At 43.3% G+C, this 22,799-nt stretch overlaps 1 protein-coding gene across 1 annotated transcript in view; it reads left to right on the forward strand.

Moving 5' to 3' along the window:
* LOC126462791 (dehydrogenase/reductase SDR family member 11-like) overlaps positions 1–22,799 on the forward strand; it is a 154,647-nt gene that overhangs the window by 43,055 nt on the left and 88,793 nt on the right. The window contains exon 2 of the mRNA XM_050096099.1: positions 8,435–8,597. Coding sequence (XP_049952056.1) covers positions 8,435–8,597 — 163 coding nt within the window. The remainder of the gene's footprint in view (positions 1–8,434; positions 8,598–22,799) is intronic.

Here is a 22,799-nt window from a genome sequence, read left to right on the forward strand (position 1 = left end):
CACCACTTCAAATAAAACGTATTCAGTGTTATCTCTGTTTATCTGCAGTGTAACAAACGTAAAAATTGAAAACAAAAATATGTTTTCGGATAGGGACTCGATCCCACGACCGTCGGATTATCGTTCTGTATTCTTTCCGGTGCAGGATTTTATGCATGAACTGATCTCTCGATTATGTCCCATAAATGTTTGATGGAATTCATGTTGGGCTATCCGGGTGGCCAAATGGTTCCCTTGAATCGTCCAGAATGTACTCCAAACGAATGGCCAACAGTTGTGGCCACATGACACGGTACATTGTCATGCATAAAAAATTGAGAACATGAAGCCCATTAATGGCTGCAGATGGTCTCCAGGTAACCGAACTATTTTCAGTCAATGATTGGTTCAGATGAACCAGAGCACCCGGTGCATTTCACGTAAATGCATCCAATACCATTATGGAGCCACCACCAGCTTGCACAGTGCCTTGTTGACATCTTGGTCCATGACTTCGTAGGGTCGCGCCACGCACTAACCCCACCGTTAGCTCTTAGCAACCGATATCGAGACTCATATGATCAGGCCACAGTTTCCAGTCGTCTACGGCCAACTGACATAGTCAAGAGCCCAGGAGAGGTGCTGCAGGCGATGACGTGCTGTTAGGCCTTGACGTTGGTCATCTGCTGCCGTAGTCCATTAACGCCACATTTCACCGAATTATTTTAACGGATAAGTTCGTCGTACGAGCCACATTGATTTCTGCGGTTATTTCACGCTTATCTGCTAGCACAGACTATCCAAACGCCACTGCTCTCAGTCGTTAAGTGAAGGTCGTCGGCCATTCCGATATCTGCGGTGAGAGGTAATGTCTGAAATTTGGCATTCTCAGCACACTCTTGACACTGTAGATCTCGAAATATACAGAACCCCAACTATTTCCGAAATGGAATGCCCCATGCGTCTAGCTCCAATTACGACTGCGCGTTCAGAGTCTGTTAATTCCCATCGTGCGGTCATAATCATCTCAAAGACTACTTTACATGAATAAAAAATGGTTCAAATGGCTCTGAGTACTATGGGACTAAACATCTGAAGTCATCAGTCCCCTAGAACTTGGAACTACTTAAACCTAACTAACCTAAGGACATCACACACATCAATGCCCGAGGCAGGGCGCTGTTCCAGACTGTAGCGCCTAGAACCGCTCGGCCACTCCTCACATGAATCACCTGAGTACAAACGGTAGCTCCGCCATTGCATTGCCCTTTTATACATTGTGTACATGATACTACCGCTATCTGTATAAGTGTATACCACTATCACATGACTTGTCACTTCACTGTATAAGGCAGGTTAGGAGGCAAGTAATCACTTGTCCTGTGACGCCTGAAGTGCTCAGTGTTTCTGCATAGCGTTATGAATAGAACGACCCAGCTTTTCTTCTGGGCTGTCTAACTTCCGCTATTGATATACACACATCACAAAAAGCTTTGCATCACCCTGGTTCCCACAACTCCTGAATATAGACGTTGGCTGTGGACATTGTATCACAGTCCCTTTGGCTGTTCAGAGATGTCACTAAACCCGCCCAAAGATGAAACAACCATGCTTGAGCAGCGCCTAGTAGTCGGAGGAGTCCGATAGCTGATCAGTACCAGTCATTCCACCAGGAAGGAGGTACACGGCTCTTGTTGTCTGTAGTTCAGCCATGCCCAGACGGTCAGTACCGCGGTTCGATCGCGTCCCCATTGTTACTTTGTGCCAGCAAGGGGTCTCATCAAGGGAAGTGTCGTTCAGACGTCTCGGAGCGAACCAAAATGATGGTTTTCGGACATGGAGGAGAAACAGAGAGACAGTAACTGTCGATGACATGCCTCGCTCAGGCCAACCAAGGGCTACTACTGCAGTGGGTGACCGCTACCTACGGATTATGGCTCGGAGGAATCCTGACAGCAACGCCAACATGTTGAATAATGCTTTTCGTACAGCCACAGGACGTCGTGTTACGTCTCGAACTGTGTGCAATAGGCTGTATGATGCGCAAATTCACTCCCGACGTCCATGGCGAGGTCCATTTTTGCAACCACGACACCATGCAGCGCGGTACAGATTGGCCCAACAACAGGCCGTACGGACCGCTCAGGATTCGCATCACGTTCTCCTCACCGATGAGTGTTGCATATGTCAACGAGACAATCGTCGGCGACCTACGCCGGTAGTGGTTATGGAAGGCGCCGTAACGGCTGTAAGATACGTGAATGCCATCCTCCGACCGATAGGGCAATCATATCGGCAGGATATTGGCGAGGCATTCGTCTTCATGGACGACAATTCGCGCCCCCATCGTACGCATCTGGTGAATAACTTCCCTCAGGATAACGACACCTCTCGAATAGAGTGGCAAGCATGTTCTGCAGACATGAACCCTATCGAACATGCCTGGGATGGATTGAAAAGGCCTGTTTATGGACGACGTGACCCACCAACCACTGTAAGGGATCTGCGCCGAATCACCGTAACCAGTAATGCTCGGATACAGCATTAGTAGTGCACTGCTTGACACAGTCGCGTTGTTTAAATGTTTGTGCCTAACGTTGCGAAGCGATATGAAATGGAACGAGCATCCGAGGATGTGTTAGGAATGGCGAATGTCCACTTTGGTTTAATCGAATAATTTTTGGAAGGTGTAGTTCATCTAGACTGCATAGAGGACGCTACAGGCACCTCACTGCTCAAGTGTCTGGGATCCGCAGCAGGATGGATTGAAGGAGCACATCGAAGTAATTCAGAGACGAGTTGCTGGATTTCTTATCGGTAGGTTCGATCAGCATGTAAGAGTTTTGGATATACCTCGGGAGATCAGGTGGGCGTCCCTGGAGGTAAGAACGCTACTGACAAAGTTTAGGGAACCGGCGCTTGAATCTAACTACAGAACGATCCTACTGTCGCAAACATAAATTTCGCGTAGGGACCACGAAGATAAGATACGAGAAATTAGAGCTCATATGGAGGCATGTAGAGAGTCGTTTTTCTCTCGTTCTATCTGCGACTGAAACAGGAAACGAAACAACTAATTGTGGTACAAAGTACCCTCCGTCACGCACCGTACGGTGACTTGCGGAGTATCTATATTGATGCAGGTGTAGATGTAGATGAATACAAGTTTGTAAAGGTGCTGTATCCACTGACACTTATCATTTTCCTATTTGTACTGTAATTCTGCGATCTTCTGAATCTCCGCTAGTGCGTACCATTAAGGCCGTGACCAGAGTGGGCGGCCAGCTTTGAGCGCTGTTCCCCCCGCAGCGTGCAGCAGAAACCCATTTGACGATAGGAAAGTGTGCTGTTGGCAAGCGCGTCGGGAGGCTCGCACAGCTGGCGGTAGCTGCTTACAGCGGGGCGTGAGCGTGCAACAGAAAGCAGTTTGTGATCCTCGAGCGTGCGGTGAGCGGTGAGCCACGTCTTTTGAAGAGATTATCACAGCCTTATACCAAACGCAAGAAATTTGGCAATCTAGTCAATCACAATACAAAAACAGATCGACTAGAAAGAGGATATTATGAGAAATAGCAATGAGCTATTATTGACGGCAAGTAAATATTATTATTGTGTCATTCTGTTCTGACAAAATTAATTCGGAAACATATCTCGCAAATTTCTTTCCACTACTGATATTAGACGCAATTGTTTAAATTGAGTAATGCTGTTTTGTTTAAAATAAAATTTCATAAAGCAAATAGTTATTGAATTGACTTTTACTTACATCAAGGTAGCCCGCCCGACTAGCCGCGTGGTCTAGAGAGCGGGAAGGCGTGACAGTCCCCGGCACAAATCCGTCCGGCGGAATAGTGTCGAGGTCCGGAATGCCGACCAGCCTGTGGATGGTTTTTAAGTCGGTTTTGCATCTGCCTCGGCGAATTCGAGCAGGTTCTTCTTATTCCGCCTCAGTTACAATATGTCGGCGATTGATGCGCAAACATTGCCTCCACGTACGCGTACACCATAATTACTCTACCACGCAGACATCTGGGGTTACACTCGTCTGGTATGAGACGTTCCCGGGGTGCACCGGGGGCCGAATCGCACGATAACCCTGGTTCGGTGTGGGGCGGCGGTGGGGTGAGTGGACTGCAGTCGCGTGTTGTGGGGTTGTGCGCGTTTCGAGGGCTACGGCGGGGACGGAGCCTCTCCGTCGTTTCTAGGTCCCCTGTTTAAGATAACTATTTTTCCTTTGGCGACGTAGTTGAACGCAAATTGCTGCAAAATACGCTCAAGCGTTCACGGATCTTTTGCGAAGTATGATCAAATGTAGACACAAACATTCTCGTGCGTTAATGGAACTTATCAAGATCTAATCGTAAACTCTCACACAATGTATTAAACTTTCCAGACACTGGAAGACTTGGAGCTTTCCTTAGAATGAATAAATCGACTTTTAGAAACGTATGTCCCTCCAGTATCAAATAGATTGGTTCAAATGGCTCTGAGCACTATGGGACTTAACTTCTGAGGTCATCAGTCTCGTAGAACGTAGAACTACTTAAACCTAACTGACCTAAAGACATCACACACACCCATGCCCGAGGCAGGATTCGAACCTGCGACCGTAGCGGTCGCGCGGTTGCAGACTGTAGCGCCTAGAACCGCTCCGCCACCCCGGCCGGCTATCAAATAGAATAGCAATGCAGCCGACTCTGTTGTTTGTCTGCATGTATAAGAGCTACAGCACAACCTTACGATTTCAAAGAAATAATTTGCTAAAAAGCACTTGTACCTTCACTGTGTAACCTGTTAATATACTATCGTTCCATTAACACCTATAATCATTAGGTTTCATCAGTCTCTGCTTTAGCTTTAGTTTGTTGTCAGTGACGACACTTCTGCAGAAAGAAGTTTAAAAGTTAGATGAATATAAATTTCCAATTCTGTTAAAATTCTAGGGTAATCGTGTAGCCCAGTGTGCCGTTAACAATCAACAGCTGGGAACGAAACTCACCAAATCATTTTATGTGTACACTTCATTTATCTTTGACATACGAAAAAGTACACCAACAGGGTACCATGTTTCCATTTCTATTCCTGTACAGAGTAACAGAGTGAATCTTCTTACTAGAAATATCCTTTAATTCATCAGTGATATTGACGTTGCCGAATATCTGCAGGGTTCTGCAAGTAGTCAATGTATTTATAGCTTCAGAGTTACGAAAGTGTTTTATTCGGTCACTTCTACTCTGCACCAAAAATGCAGCGTCGTTCTAGTAGAAAAGAAATGATGCATGCTTTTTTTGTGGATAACAAGGTTATGAAAACATGATAGTCGTTACTTTATAAACCATTTGAGACTACTCACTAGGGTTAAAATAAACATACGTAATCTATCTTTAACCATTAAAAGACAATTACATATGGTGAAGAAGTTCACTGCTTCACTATGAATGGGGAACAAAACTGTGATACACTATTTGCTGCATTATTTTCATGTTTCTGAGATGATGAACAGGGACAAAATCCTTCGGTAAGTTTACATTCCAGACGTTCAATGTTAAAAGTACCATGGGTTGCAGGATTCCGCCAAAACTGCAACAGAGTTGGCGATTTATTTTGTCTGAATTGTTAACCATTTATTACTTAAAGAAGCCTCATCTGTCTTGAGCATTGGCTAAATTTCTCTTGTTGACTGGTTTAATTGTGTCTCTATTGGCAAATCACAGCATACATTCACAAACTCGCCTTGCAATAGCTGTTGTGACAGAATCTTCAAACAGTGTCGTATTAAACAAGCTAAAGGTGAACAGAGAGGTCAATACCTAAGGGAAAACCTCATGGTGTAAATTTGTTGTAATATAAGAGAAGAAATTTTACGTTTATTTTTATACTAGGGAATTCGCTTTTCACTAGCTACCAGTGAGTGAATAAAAAAACTGTACCTTTGGCTATACCGCCGTAGATAAGAAAATTCCATATGTTAACCACGTGGCAAAATATTTCCTCATTGTGTGACGCCATTTGCCAAAATCTCGTTTCGGTATCTTGGGCGGTTTAAGAAATATAGAGTATGTTATGAATATTTCATTCTTGGACGTGTGTGGTCAGAAATGAACGTGCTACATAAACTACATTTTCTCGAGACTGAATACAGATAGAAACCTCCTGCAAAATCTAAAATAAATTCGCAGCAACATATAATGTAGTATGTGGCAAACGCAGTATCATAGCATCACATATTTTTACTGCAAACTTTTTCGAGTTCCACGCAGCTTCTTATTTAATTGCGAATATCACAATAAATAACCATTAACAAGATGATAGACACTTCACCATGAAGATGACATGTAAAGCTATATGAAACGTAAAAATCCAATTTTTTATCGGATCGTTCCTTCACAATAGCGTGACAAAGTATGCAGAGCTAATGGACTGCGCGTGACGTTCTACTCGTAATGACATTGAAGAACTCTGCTACACACCACTGAACCCATGACACTACAGCATCGGATCGTGTTCTCACGTCATCGAACATTCTGCCTGTTCGCTGCGTCGCTGCACTCAGGCTGTGGTCTAAATCAAGATACAGAGAAGTTACGGTATGGAGCTGTTAGTAGGCATTGATTTACATCAATGGCAAACAATGAAAATTTGTACCTGACTGGTATTCGAACCCAGGTCTCCTGCTTACTAGCCAGATGCTGTGACCACTGAACCAGCCAGACACAATGGTCATCGCTGCTGCACGGACTACCCTAACACGCCTAAAAAAATTGTTCAAATGGTTCTAAGCACTATGGGACTTAACATTTGATGTCAACAGTCCCCTATACTTAGAACTACTTAAACCTAACCAACTTAAGGACATCTCACACATCCATGCCCGGGGCAGCATTGGAACCTGCGACCGTAGCGGCAGCGCGGTTCCGGACTGAATCGCCTAGAACTGCTCGGCCACAGTGGCCGGCCATGCGTCTCCCGTCAACAGTCAGAGCAGGAGATGGGAGATTCAGGTTCCAATCCTGGTTCCGTACGAATTACCAACTTCCCCCACTGATGTAAACCAGTGCCCTCTGACAGCTACGTCTCGTAATTCCTCTGGGTCTTGATTGATAATGGCTGCAGGACCACGATATGTAAACAGCATAAATCCCTGTTTCAAGAGGAGAGTACCTACCATTTCCTATTTTAAAATAATGGCGTTACTAAAATTCGTCTGCGAGCACTGACTTGTGTTACTTTTGCTTTCCGGTACACGCCCGTAAAAGCTAGAGACCGAGCCCTTTCAGACCACAAAAATGGCTGTTGACTAGGCGTTTCAAATCGAACTTGACTATCCATACACTGACATCTCAGTTTCAAAAACGATAACAAACTTTCAACATCAGACTCACCCTCTGGGAATCCACGTCACATTGAGCAACTCGGCAAAATACTTGATCGCCCGTCTATAGACCTATTCAACTTTAAGACTCACATAAAGCATGTAGTACATAACGCTAGACAATGACATTCCTTCTTAGAAGAAACGGACAGACGTTTCCATGCATGCTCCGACACCATAGCCATATGTATCAACAATATCTTTATTATAGCGATTATGGACTATGCTTCTGCACACCTACCCAAACTAAATCAACTGACCTTCAAAAAACTATTTACGATAGAACTATGTCCACCTATAAGCATTATCAGACTGGACATCGAATACGAACCAACAGGTATTACCCAATACAAACCACACCTGCACCTGATTGCCAACACGCCAAACAAGAAGAGCATACTAGCGGCAGTTCCAACAGTAAATGCAAAACCGCAATTAATCTGCCTCCATGTCCTTGTCAACAAACAAGAATACCCTAGACTTACACCCTGATATGAGGATTAGAGTAACTTTACAACTAAGTTGAAACATACCGACGCCGGCCGGAGTGGCAGTGCGGTTCTAGGTGCTGCAGTCTGGAACCGAGCGACCGCTAAGGTCGCAGGTTCGAATCCTGCCTCGGGCATGGATGTGTATGATGTCCTTAGGTTAGTTAGGTTTAATTAGTTCCAAGTTCTAGGCGACTGATGACCTCAGAAGTTAAGTCGCATAGTGCTCAGAGTCATTTGAACCAAACATACCGACCCCTAACATCTGCTGCAGTTGCTCGAACCAGCAGACACCAACAATTATAGTAGTGACGAAAGACACAGGTAGGTAGAATAAAATAATTTTGGCTTACAAAATTGCAAAATTCCTCTCAGATGATATTTTCTTGAGAAGATGTCAGTCTATGCCATACTTGAGCGACACTGAGATAAAGGTTCGAAAACTTCACATAAGCCACCAGTTTCAAAAACTTTAAATCAGCCACCTTTAGCAAAGTTAAAAATAAAATAAAATAAAAATAAAAATAAATACATTAAATTAAGGCATGTAGTTATATTGGAATTGCTGTATTAAGAACTTCTCTTATTTTTCCAGGAGTTGGAACTGAAAGATGCTTCAGGCCAGCTACACGCCATAGAAGGCGATGTCAGCAGCGAGGAGAGCATAATTTCAGTCTTCAAGTGGATTAAAGAAAACCTGGGAGGCGTCGACATTCTCATTAACAACGCTGGCGTTACGGCAGAAGCACCTCCGTCTTGTAAGCGGCATTTATACATCTACCGAAGAAACTGCCTACGTCTTAATACACATCTCAAAAGAAGTTTTGCATCACCCCGGTTCTCAGAACTCCTGTAGATACACGTTGACTGTGCATATTATACGACAGAGATGTCACTAAATCCGCCCAAAGATGTAAACAACCATGCATGAGCAGCACCTTTTAGACGCAGGGGGTCCGACAGCCGATCAGTTCCAATCGTTCCACCAGGAAGGATGTACACGGCTCGTGTTTTCTGTAGTTCTATCATACCTAGACGGTCAATACCGCGGTTCCATCGCCTCCGCACTGTTACTTTGTGCCAGGAAGGGCTCTCAACAAGGGAAGTATCCAGGCGTATCGGAGTGAACCAAAGCGATGTTGTTCGGACATGGAGGAGATTCAGAGATACAGGAACAGTCGATGACATGCCTCACTGAGACCGCCCAAGGGCTACTACTGTGGTGGACGACCGCTACCTATGGATTACGGCTCCGAGGAACCCTGACAGCAACGCGACCATGTAGAATAATGCTTTTCGTGCAGCCACAGGACGTCGTGTTACGACTCAAACTGTGCACAATAGGCTGCATGCTGCGCAACTTCACTACTGACGTCCATTCTGAGGTCTATCTTTGCAACCGCGACACCATGCAGCGCGGTGCAGATGGGCCCAACAACATGCCGAATGGACCACTCAGGATTGGCATCACGTTCTCCTCACCGATGAGTATCGCGTATGCCTTCAACGAGACAACCGTCGTCGACGTGTTTGGAGGCAACCCGGCTGGAAGCCTTACACACATTTCCCAGCGAATGCAGCACGGTGGAAGGTCCCTGCTGTTTTGGGGTGGCATTATGTGGGGCCGACGTATGACGCTGGTGCTCATGGAAGGCGCCGTAACGGCTGTACTATACATGAATGTCGTCACTCAACTGTAGTGGCCAGCATGTTCTCTAGACATGGACCCTGCCGAACATGCCTGAGATAGATTGTAAAGGGTTGTTTATGGACGACTTGTCCCACCAACCACTCTGAGGCATCTACGCCGAATCGCCGTTGAGGAGTGTGAAAATCTAGAGCAACAGTGCCTTGGTGAACTGGTGGACAGTAGGCCACCAGGAATAAAGGCATGCATCAAAGCAAGAGGACGTGCTACTGGGTATTAGAGGTACCTGTGTGTACAACAATCTGGACCACCACCTATGAAGGTCTCGCTGTATGGTGGTACAATATGCAATGTGTGGGTTTCATGAGCAATAAAAAGGGCGGAAATGATGTTTATGTTAATCTCTATTCCAATTTTCTTACAGGTTTAGGAACTCTCGGAACTGATATGATGCAAACTTTTTTTGATGTGTGTAGTTTTATTACTGTCTGACATTTGTTATTTATGTGCTGAGTCTTTGACGCTATTGGCCTTAGTTACAATTAATACTCTAAAATAAAATTAATACACAGACGTCTGCAGAATGTAACGAATCACAAATTACTAACATGCTTGGTAAATTTACTTTTAAGGTATACTTACGCATTGTTTAAAAAGGATGCAGATGAGAAGTTATCCTCTTTCTGTTTTGGAGTTATTGTTTCTTTGTCGAGCCAAATTGACAACAATTTGGCAGGTTTCCAGATGAATTTCCTCTGCGGTATCGCTTGGTACTCGTCGGATAGCCTGTTCCACAGCGTTCAAAATCTCGGCGGTTTTCGGGGATGTAGGTATAGACATCGGCGCAAAGCTCTGCCTTGTGTCCAGTACTGCTGCCGCTTCGTCGTCCAGTTGTTGCTCCGTGATACTGATCGCACTGCGCCTGTTGCGTCTACATCTACGTGATTAGTCTGCAATTCACAATTAAGTGCCCGGCAGAGGGTTCATTGACCGACTTTTAAGTTACTGCTCTACCATTCCACTCTCGAACAGCGCGCAGGAAAGATGAACATTTAAATCTTTCCGTGCGAGATCTCATTTCTCTTATTTTATTTTGGTGATCATTTCTCCCTATGCAGGTGGGCGTCAACAAAGTATTACCACACTATGAGGAGAATGCTGGCGATCTAAATTTCGTGAGAACGTCGTGCAGCAGCGAGCAACGCCTTTGTTTTAATGACAGCCATCCCAATTGCTGTAGCATACCCGTGGAACTCTCTCACTTATTTCGCGATAATATAAAGCAAGCTGCCCTTTTTTGAACTTTTTCGACGTCCTCCGTCAATCCTATATGATGCGGATCACGCACTGCACATCAATATTCCAGAAGAGGGCGGACAAGCGTAGTGCAAGCAGTCTCTTTAGTGAGCTTGTTACAAGTCTTCTGCCAATAAATTGCAATGTTTGGTTTCGTTTCATCCCAGCATTATCTATGTGATCGTTCCACTTTAGGTTATTCCTCATTGTAATCCCTAAGTACACAGGGTGGTCCATTGATCGTGACCGGGCCAAATATCTCACGAAATAAGCTTCAAACGAAAAAACTACAAAGAACGAAACTTTTCTAGCTTGAAGGGGGAAACCAGATGGCGCTATGGTTAGCCCGCTAGATGGCCCTGCCATAGGTCAAACGGATATCAACTGCGTTTTTTAAAATAGGAACCCCCATTTTTATTACATATTCATGTAGTACGTAAAGAAATATGAATGTTTTAGTTGAACCACTTTCTTCGCTTCGTGATAGATGGCTCTGTAATAGTCACAAACATATGGCTCACAGTGTTAGACGTGCAGTCTGTAACAGGTAGGTTTTTTACAATAAAATACAGAACGTAGGTACGTTTGAACATTTTATTTCGGTTGTTCCTATGTGATACATGTACCTTTGTGAACTTATCACTTCTGAGTACGCATGCTGTTACAGCGTGATTACCTGTAAATACCACACTAATGCAATAAATGCTCAAAATTATGCCCGTCAACCTCAATGCATTTGGCAATACGTGTAACGACATTCCTCTCAACAGCGAGTAGCTCGCCTACCGTAATGTTCGCACATGCATTGACAAGGCTCTCACGCATGTTGTCAGGCGTTGTCGGTGGATCACGATAGCAAATATCCTTCAACTTTCCCCACGGAAAGAAATCCGGGGACGTCAGATCCGGTGTACGTGCGGGCCATGGTATGGTGCTTCGACGACCAATTCACGTGCCATGAAATATACTCTTCAATACCGCTTCAACCGCACGCGAGCTATGTGCCTCACATCCATCATATTGGAAGTATATCGTGTGAAAGCATTGCTAATTACGCACATAAAAATTTTTTTTCGTGATTTTCTTTAGGATTCCATTCTTTTTCTTTTTTCCATATGGGCATTTATAATTGTGGTTATGTAACATTCTACTGTGGTTTTATGCGAATGAACTTTGCTGCTATTGGTTTTTTGGGTGGTGGAACTGTTGTCTACCACATTCTATCAAGCCGTGAAAGTGAAGACTTCAATTAACTGTGCAACATAAATGACTTTCAGTGACTTTGTCGAAGTTTGAAATGCGAGAACAGAGTGGTCATTGTTTACGGTGTGCTTCTCACACAAGAACAATTCTATGAACTGTGTATTTGTGGCTAAGACTATATAAATGTGACGAACTGTGTAATTAGGGACGATAGCGTCACGAACAGTGCATAAAGTGTAAAAACGAGCGATGTCTACGTAATGTACTTTGAAAGAGAGGACATGTCAACAACGGTCGTATACTGGCGTCTTGTGGTTTGTTAATCACCACGGGGTTAATAATACGGCTGTGTCGGAACTTTATTTGCGTTTCGCCGAAGATTAACCAGCGGAACTGCCTGTATCCTGCTCTCATCGCCGTAACCCGCCGACATCGTGTTACCCAACGCAACGCTTCGTTTTGCAACAAAAAGTTAAGAGATTTCGCCGAACGCTATCCCCTGACCTAGAAACTTTCTCTCTCTATTAAAAGTATAAGAATTACAGACTCTATTCAAATAAATGCTTTGTTTAGTTTTATGTTTGCTTTCTGCTAACGAAAATAAAATAACAATCAGTGAATTAAAAGTTGCCTGGTAGTCATTGTTGAAACACCAGTAAATATAAACTCTTCCGCTCATTAGAACTAATTCTCCTCGCATGTCAAAATTATTGTAGTTATTTTATGTAGTTTTATGTATTGTTATTAGACTAGATATATGACAGTGACTAATAAGAGTATTTTGTCGCGAAATATGGCGTCGCGCGAAAATTACGGCGACCGCCATTATTGCTTGCGTTCTGACCAATAACGTAAAAGCTGCTATTCCCGTACTGGTGCATTTCCTGGCGTAAGCGTGAATTATAAATGTCAACAGTCAAATCACGTAGGGACTGTTTACCCAGTAATAAAAGTTTTTGATATTGTATTGCTACGAGTCGTAGTACTAAGAGACTCTGGTTATACTCAAAAGTGGGTAGATGTATGGTGAACCCACCCAGTGTTCATGCAATTATTAACATTATTGTGCCTCATTCACGAAATTTTGTCACTTTTTCTAATTCCTTTCAGAGATTGTCTTAGATGTCTTTGAAGTTTCAGAGAATATATAAACAATTTTGTCGGTTCAGGTTAGTTTCAGAGCAGTTTCTCATGAATATTAGAGTTTTCAGTTCATAAACAAAGTGGGATCGTGACCAATTGAGAAGTATAACAAAGAGTGTGGTTTTCCAACTAGAATTTAGGATGACTTCACAGTTCAGATTTTGATAATTATTTTTCCTGTGGGTTGAGGTCATCACAATCGCCATTCTGTCATGCAGTGAAACATCTTGTAGTAACATCAGTAGAACATTACATAGGAAATCAGCATACATTGCACCATTTACATTGCCATCGTTAAATGGGGGCCAATTATCCTTCCTCCCACAATGCCGCACCCTACATTAACCCGCCAAGGTAGCTGATGTTCCACTTGTCGCAGCCATCGTGGATTTTCCGTTTCCCGATAGTGTATATTATGCCGGTTTACGTTCCCGCTGTTGGTGAATGATGCTCCGTCACTAAATAGAACGCGTGCAAAAAATCTGTTATCGTCCCGTAATTTCTCTTGTGTCCAGTGGCTGAACTGTACACGACGTTTAAAGTCGTCACCATGCAGCTAAAATACCTATTTGGGCATCATGATTTGTTGCAGGTCGTGGTTGACGTTTCACTTGTGGCTGAACACTTCCTGTTTCCTTAAATAACGTAACTATCCGGCGAACGGACCCGGACACTTGGACGATGTCGCCCAGGATACGGAGGAGCATACATAGCACACGCTCGTAGGGCATTTTGATCACAATAGCCATACATCAACACGATATGACCTTTTCCGCAGTTGGTAAACGTCCATTTTTACACGCGTAATGTATCACGAAGCAAATACGTCCGCACTGGCGGAATGTTACGTGATACCACGTACCTATACGTTTGTGACTATCACAGCGCCATCTATTACAAAGCGAAGAAAGTGGTTCAACTAAAACATTCATATTTCTTTACGTACTACACGAATTTGTAATAAAAATTGGAGTTCCTATTAAAAAAAAAAACGCAGTTGCTATCCGTTTGACCTATGGCAGCGCCATGTAGTGGGCCAACCACAGCGCCATCTGGTTTACCCCTCCAAGCTAGACAAGTTTCGTTTGTAGTTTTTTCGTTTGACGCTTATTTCGTGAGATATTTGGCCCGGTCACGATCAATGGACCACCCTGTATAGCCTTTATATTGATGTGATTTATTGTGTAACTGAAATATAGCGGATTCTTTTTAATGCTCACATGAATGCCTTCACACTTTTCATGTTTTAGAGGCAATTGCCATTTATTGCCCTATACAGGATATCCTGCATAAATCATTTTGCAACCCATTCTTACCATCTGATGACATTACACGACGGTAAATGACATCATATGCAAACAATGTAAGACAGCTGCTCTGATCAGAGTGCGTATAACACTTGTTTGTGGGACGTCAGATATTATTTCTGTTTTACTCGATGACTTTTCGTGAGATATTATGAACTGTAACCTTTCTGACACGAAATCATGAATCCCGTCTCACAACTGAGACGATGTTTTATAAGCACAACATTTAATTAGAAGTCGCTTGTAAGTAGCGGTATCTACATTGCTCCAGAGATCTAAAAATATGGAATCAGTTTGACGTCCTCTGTTGATAGCACTCATTACTTCATGGCAATAAAGAGCTAGTTGCGTTTCACGAGAACGATATACTCTGAACCCATGTTGGCTCTTTTTCAATAAATCGTTTACTTCGCGGTGATTCGCAAAGCTCGAGCAGCGTATATGTTCCAAAATCCTACAACGTATCGACGTTAGTCATATGGGTCTGTACTTCATGCGAGTGCTTAACTGGAAATCGAGAAATCTGGGCGATTATTCTCCCGGTTGATTTCTTGTGCGTCCAGAACGACTACACCCAGGTGACTGTATCGACCCAGTCCCATGAGTCTGTAGATAGAGTAGAGGATGTAAGTAGATGGAGCGCTAAGAGCTTTCTGGCGTTAACGACGATCTGTCGTAGAGTTAATCCGATCCTTTCCCGGATTAAAGCTAAGTTCGCTCTTCGTTTGGTTCAGTTAAACTGCAGGAGTGGTGATGCGTTGCACCACATTGGCGGACGAGTGTATGATCTACATCTTCATGGATACTCTGCAAATCACATTTAAGTGCCTGGCTGAGGGTTCATCGAACCACCTTCACAATTCTCTATTATTCCAATCTCGTATAACGTGCGGAAAGAAGCACACCTATATCTTTTCGTACGAGCTCTGATTTCCATTTTTTTATCGTGGTGATCTTTCCTCCCTATGTAGGTTGGTGTCAACAAAATATTTCCGCATTCGGAGGAGAAAGTTGGTGATTGGAATTTCGTGAGAAGATTCCGTCGCAACGAAAACCGCCTTTCTTTTAATGATTTCTGTGGTGTCACCGCCAGACACCACACTTGCTAGGTGGTAGCCTTTAAATCGGCCGCGGTCCGTTAGTATACGTCGGACCCGCGTGTCGCCACTGTCAGTGATTGCAGACCGAGCGCCGCCACACGGCAGGTCTAGAGACAGATCCTAGCACTCGCCCCAGTTGTACAGCCGACTTTGCCAGAGATGGATGACGGACAAATAAGCTCTCATTAGCCGAGACGATAGTTAGCATAGCCTTCAGCTAAGTCATTTGCTACGACCTAGCAAGGCGCCATTATCCTTTGTTATTATTGCTATTATACTTCTGTATCATCAAGAGCGATGTTCTACAATTATGAATTAAAGTTAAGTATTCCAGAAGCTATGTACTATTTTTGGCTACTCTAATTCCTTGTAATGTTCCAGACCTCACGCCAGTCTGCGTGAGCGTAAACGCGTGCATTTCGGCTTCCTCGCATAGTGACTTGGCTGTCTTGCCAAGTCACAACAGTTTCCAGCCCAAATCCTGTATCATTTCTGTGACACTCACTCCCATATTTCCCGATAATACAAAACGTGCTGCCTTTCTTTGAACTTTTTCGATGTACTCCGTCAGTCCTATCTGGTAAGAATCCCACACTGCGCAGCAGTATTCTAAAAGAGGACGGACAGTGGTAGTGTAGGCAGTCTCCTTAGTAGGTCTGTTACATTTTCTAAGTGTTCTGCCAATAAAACGCAGTCTTTGGTTAGCCTTACCCACAACATTTTCCATGTGTTCCTTCCAATTTAAGTTGTTCGTAATTGTAATTCCTAGGTATTAAGTTGAATTTACGGGCTTTAGATTTGACTGATTTATCGTGTAACCGAATTTTAACGAGTACCTTTTACCATTCATATGGATGACCTCACACTTTTCGTTATTTAGGGTCAACTGGCACTTTTCGCACCATTCCGATATTTCTTCTAAATCGTTTTGCAGTTTGTTTTGATCTTCTGATGATTTCATTAGTCGATAAACGACAGCGTCATCTGCAAACAACCGAAGACGATTGCGAAGATTGCCTTTAAAATCATTTATATAGATAAGGAACAGCAGAGAGCCTATGACACTACCTTGTGGAACGCCAGAAATCACTTCTGTTTTACTCGATGACTTTGGGTCAATTACTACGAACTGTGACCTCTCTGACAGGAAATCAGAAATCCAGTCACATAACTGAGACGATATTCCATAAGCATGCAATTTCAATACGAGCCGCTTGTGTGGTACAGTGTCAAAAAGCCTTCCGGAAATCCAGAAACACGGAATCGATCTGAAATCTCTTGTCTATAGCACTCAACACTTCATGTGAATAAAGAGCTAGTTGTGTTTCACAGGAACGTTCTGAACCCATGTTGACTGTGTGCCAACAGACCGTTTTCTTCGAAGTAACTCATAATGTTCGAACACAATATATGTTCTAAAATCCTGCTGCATATCGATGTTAACGATATGGGCCTGTAATTCAGTGGATTATTCCTACTACCTTTCTTGAATAGTGGTGTGACCAGCGCAACTTTCCAGTCTTTGGATACGGATCTTTCGTCAAGTGAATGGTTGTATATGATTGTTCACTATGGAACTAATCCATCAGCATACTCCGAAAAGAACCTAATTGGTATACAATCTGGCCAGAAGACTTGCTTTTATTAAGCGATTTAAGTTGCTTCACTACTCCGAGGATATTTACTTTTACGTTACTCATGTTGGCAGCTGTTCTCGATACGAATTCTGGAATATTTACTTCGTCTTCTTTTGTGAAGGCATTTCGGAAGGCTGTGTTTAGTAACTCTGCTAATCTGCTTTGGCAGCACTGTCTTCGATAGTTTCTCCATTGCTATCGCGCAGAGAAGGCATTGATTGTTTCTTGCCGCTAACATACTTCACATACGACCAGAATCTTTTTGGATTTTCTGCCAGGTTTCGAGTGAAAGCTTCTGTAAATGATCGTCATGGGGAGGATATTGCGTCAGTGTAAATTTGGCAAGTTTGTGTCGTTGTTTCTGTAACAGTGTTCTAACCCGTTTTGTGTACCAAGGAGGATCAGCTCCGTAGTTTGTTAATTTGTTTGGTATAAATCTTTCAATTGCTGCCACTACTATTTCTTTGATTTAAGCCACATCGGGTCTACACTTATATTATTAATTTGGAATGAGTGGAGATTGTCTCTAAGGAAAGCGTCAAGTGAAATTTTATCTGCTTTTTTGAATAGGTATATTTTTCGCTTATTTTTCGAGGATTTGGGGATTTCGATATTCAGTCTCGCTACGACAACCCTGTGTTCACTAATCCCTATATCCGCTTTGATGCTCGTTATTAACTCAGTATTATTTTTTGCTAAGAGGTCAAGTGTGTTTTCACAACTGTTTACTATTCACGTTGGCTCATGAACTAACTGCTTGAAATAATTTTCAGAGAATATGTTTTACCTTCATCCAGGCACCTTAGTAAAAATGCGAGGAAGCTTAGCAGATTGACTTTCTAGTTTTGAAGCTTATCCAGCTTTCTCACAACGTTGTATACCTTTCTGGTTGTGTGGCCTGCCAAAGATTCACAATGAAACCATGCGATCAATAGTGATCAATACTGGGGCACCAACATAACCCCTTCCTAAGCAGCTGTTGGATCCTCCCTTCCGCGAGTGTAGACATCACATTCGGAACTCAGGTTATTTCACCCACCAACTAATAGAGCCAAGGCTGGAAGAGTGCGAAATAACGACCATGTCGAATGTTATCTCGCTTCTCACTCGAGTCATTTTGGGAGTGTCAACGAGAAGTTCAGCTCTGAGCAGACACAGGTTTTTAGACGTGTTCTGACATCGACTTTGTTTTCTGTTGTGTCAGCTGCAATTAACAGAAAATTTTACACTTCTGGCTATTAAAATTGCTACACCAAGAAGAAATGCAGAAGATAAACTGGTATTCATTGGACAAATATATTATACTAGAACTGACATGTGATTACATTTTCATGCAATTTGGGTGCATAGATCCTGAGAAATCAGTACCGAGAACAACCACCTCTGGCCGTAATAACGGCCTTGATACGCCTGGGCATTGAGTCAAACAGAGCTTGGACGGCGTGTACAGGTACAGCTGCCCATGCAGCTTCAACACGATACCACAGTTCATCACGAGTAGTGACTGGCTTATTGTGAGGAGCCAATTGCTCGACCACCATTGACCAGACGTTTTCAGTTGGTGAGAAATCTGGAGAATGTGCTGGCCAGGGCAGCAGTCGAACATTTTCTGTATCCAGAAAGGCCGTACAGGACCTGCAACATGCGGTCGTGCATTATCCTACTGAAATGCAGGGTTTCGCAGGGATCGAATGAAGGGTAGAGCCACGGGTCTTAACACACATTAAATGTAACGTCCACTATTCAAAGTACCTTCAGTGCGAACAAGAGGTGACCGAGACGTGTAACGAATGGCACCCCATACCATCACGCCGGGTGATACGCCAGTATGGCCATAAAGAATACACGATTCCGATGTGTGTTCACCGCGATGTCGCCAGACACTGATGCGACCGTCATGATGCTGTAAACAGAACCTAGATTCATCCGAAAAATGACGTTTTGCCATTCGTGCACCCAGGTTCGTCGTTGAGTACTCCATCGCAGGCGCTCCTGTCTCTGATTTAGCGTCAAGGGTAACCGCAGCCATGGTCTCCGAGCTGATAGTCAATGCTGCTGCAAACGTCTTCTAACTGTTCGTGCAGACGGTTGTTATCTTGCAAACGTCCCCATCTGTTGACTCAGGGATCGAGACGTGGCTGCACGATCCGTTACAGCCATGCGGATAAGATGCCTATCATCTCGACAGCTAGTGATATGAGTTCGTTGGGATCCAGCACGGCGTTCCGTATTACCCTCCTGAACCCCCCACCGATTCCATATTCTGCTAACAGTCATTGGATCTCGACCAATGCGAGCAGCAATGTCGCGATACGACAAACCGCAATCGCGACAGGCTACAATCCGACCTTTATCAAAGTCGGAAACGTGATGGTACGCATTCCTTCTCCTTACACGAGGCATCACAACAACGTTTCACCAGGCAACGCTGTTTAACTGCTGTTTGTGTTTGAGAAATCGGTTGGAAACATTCCTCATGTCAGCACGTTGTAGGTGTCGCCACCGCCGGCAACCTTGTGTGAATGCTCTGAAAAGCTAACCATTTGCATATCACAGCATCTTGTTCCTGTCGGTTAAATTTCGCGTCTGTAGCACGTCATCTTCGTGGTGTAGCAATTTTAATGACCAGTAGTGTATTTCCATTAAGGGAAAAAACAATACTTAACTTCCTGTGCTTCTTGCGCCTCCTGCGTGCAGTTACATTGACAGTCTATTAATACTCGCAGAACACAGGTCAAGTATTGACTTCCTGTTACTCAATGCTGGTTCTCTCGAATTCCGCGACCGAAGTGAGGCGGACCAGCAGCGGGCGGCTGGTTAAACCATCGCTAACAGGGGGCGCTGACTCTCCTTGGAAGTGTGGCGCTGCCCGTACTTTCCATTCGCGTGTGGGCAGCGCCTTCCTGATGCCATTTCGTGGCGCCTGTATGCCTCTGTAGGAGGCCTAATCTCTCTTATCTTATCTTTGTGGTCTTTCCGCGAAATGTAAGTTGGCGGCAGTAAAACTGTACTGCAGTCAGCCTCAAAAGCTGGTTCTCCATATTTCCTCAGTAGCAATTCACGAAAAGAACGCCTCCTTTCCTCTAGAGACTCCCACCCGAGTTCCTGAAGCATTCCGTAACACTCCAGTGATCATCAAACCTACCAGTAACAAATCTAGCAGTCCGCCTCTGAATTGCTTCTATGTCCTCCCTCAATCCGAGCTGATAGGGATCCCCAACGCTCGAGCAGTACTCAAGAATAGGTCGTATTAGTGTTTTATAAGCGGTCTCCTTTACAGATGAACCACATCTTCCCAAAATTCTACCAATGAGCCGAAGACGACTATCCGGATTCGCCACAACTGCCATTACATGCTTGTCCCACTTCATATCGCTCTGCAATATTTAATCGACCTGACTGTGTCAAGCGCTACACTACTAATGGAGTATTCAGACATTAGAGGACTCTTTTTCCTATTCATCTGCATTAACTTACGTTTATCTATATTTAGAGTTAGCTGCATTCTATAAACCAATCACAAATCCTGTCCAAGTCATCTTGTATCCTCCTACAGTCACTCAACGACGACACCTTCCCGTACACCACAACATCATCAGCAAACAGCCGCACATTGCTATCCACCCTATCCAAAAGATCATTTATGTAGATAGAAAACAACAGCGGACCTACCACACTTTCCTGGGGCACTCCAGATGATACCCTCACCTCCGATGAACACTCACCATCGAGGACAACGTACTGGGTTCTATTACTTAAGAAGTCTCCCGCCACGTGTACCAAATCTGATCATCGAGACAGAGCACTGTAGACCACTGAACCAAAACCTGTTTATTTCTTTCGGTATGAAGACGACACTTTCGTTATTTGACCTCATGCACCAGAAAAACTACCAAATTTACTTCGAACATCTCAATTCCATCCATGAAAACACCCAATTTGCCATGAAAGTGGCAAAAGGTCGCAAACATCCTTCTCTTGACATCCTAATTCAGCATATAGCCAACGGCTCGCTTGCCGTCAATGTATACCGTAAGCCAACACGTACAGATTTCATGCCTCCAGCTGCCACCATCAATCGCAGGAGAACAGTGTGCTCTACACTCTGGTATTCAGTTTGACTGTATTACTTTCGTAAATAAGGAACTACCGCCTTCACTCACAATCAAGATTTTACATCAATGCAAGATGGATTTCGAGACCTGGGGGCTCATATTCAGGTGCTTCGACAGGCTACATCGTTCATTTTTCCGGATTTAAGTTAATTCATGGTTAAAATGGCTCTAAGCACTATGGGACTTAACATCTGAGGTCATCAGTCCCCTGGACTTAGAACTACTTAAACCTGACTAACCTAAGGACATCACACGCATTCACGCCAGAGGCAGGATTCGAACCTGCGACCGCAGCAGCAGCCCGGTTCCGGACCGAAGCGCCTAGAACCGCTCGGCCACAGCGGCCGGCTAATTCTGATATATTACAAAGCGGGGACATTTTGAATATAAGTTTACAAATTTAATACAAATCTAAAAATAAATTACTTTTTCCGTTGCCAGAGACATGATTTTTAAAAATATTATGAAGAAATATGTTTACGCACATATCTGCATCTTTCATTCTACAACATGTTTTTTAAACACAAGTCAAAACATATCACAGTACTTCAAATATAAAGACGCTGATTTTCTACAAATATACGGGTGATATTATTTCAAAGGAGATACAAAGCCATCATGTTGTCAGATACACATGCTGTCATTTACAAAAAGAATATTTGTGAATATGTTAAATGTGGACGATGCTATCAAATGGCTGGCTGCACTTTGTTTAGGAAAAAGTAAACTTTTGAAACTACTAAAAAAATGTGGTTGCTAAACTCTATTAGTTTATCAACATTTTTTCAGAAGATTTTTCTTTGTACTGGAAACATGTTGAATGAACTGAGTTTAGTGGTCACAGTTCCTTCAGTAATTTCAAAGGTTTACTTTTTCCTAAAAAAATTCTTAGTAGTCTAGCCATTTGATAATATAACTCACATTTGACATATGCACGAACATTCGTTTTGTGAATGATATTCTAGTTACTAATAACATAATGGCTTTGAATCTCCTTTGAAATAACAACAACTGCATATTTGCAAAAATGCATCCTCTTTACATCTGAAATTCTTTGACTTTTGCTTTCAACATGTGCTGTAGAATGAAAAGTGTATATATGTACATAAACATTTTTACTCGTGGTGTTCTTCAAACCATGTATCAATCACTGGAAACAGTAAGTTATTTTTCGATTTGTATTAGTTTTGTAAACTTATATTCAAAATGTGCCCGCTTTGTGATTTGCATTTTAATCCCTCCAGAGCCAGAATTAACCTCTTACATGCAGATAACATCGAAAATTGCACATCATGCTGCTGTTACATGAACGAGAGAGTCCCAGAATGTATTGCAAATTCTAAGATGAAAAAAAGAGAATAAAAGAATGCAGCAGGACGCGAACGAACTTCCTTCAACTCTCCACTTACACGTCTCTGACCGCAGCACCACAACTATCAGTTACAATTTCGAATATTATTATCGTTTGCCTTAGAATGCTAAGGACTTCTACAGCTGATATGTCCTTTTAA

Source organism: Schistocerca serialis, chromosome 1 (assembly GCF_023864345.2).
Source record: "Schistocerca serialis cubense isolate TAMUIC-IGC-003099 chromosome 1, iqSchSeri2.2, whole genome shotgun sequence".
NCBI lineage: Eukaryota > Metazoa > Arthropoda > Insecta > Orthoptera > Acrididae > Schistocerca > Schistocerca serialis.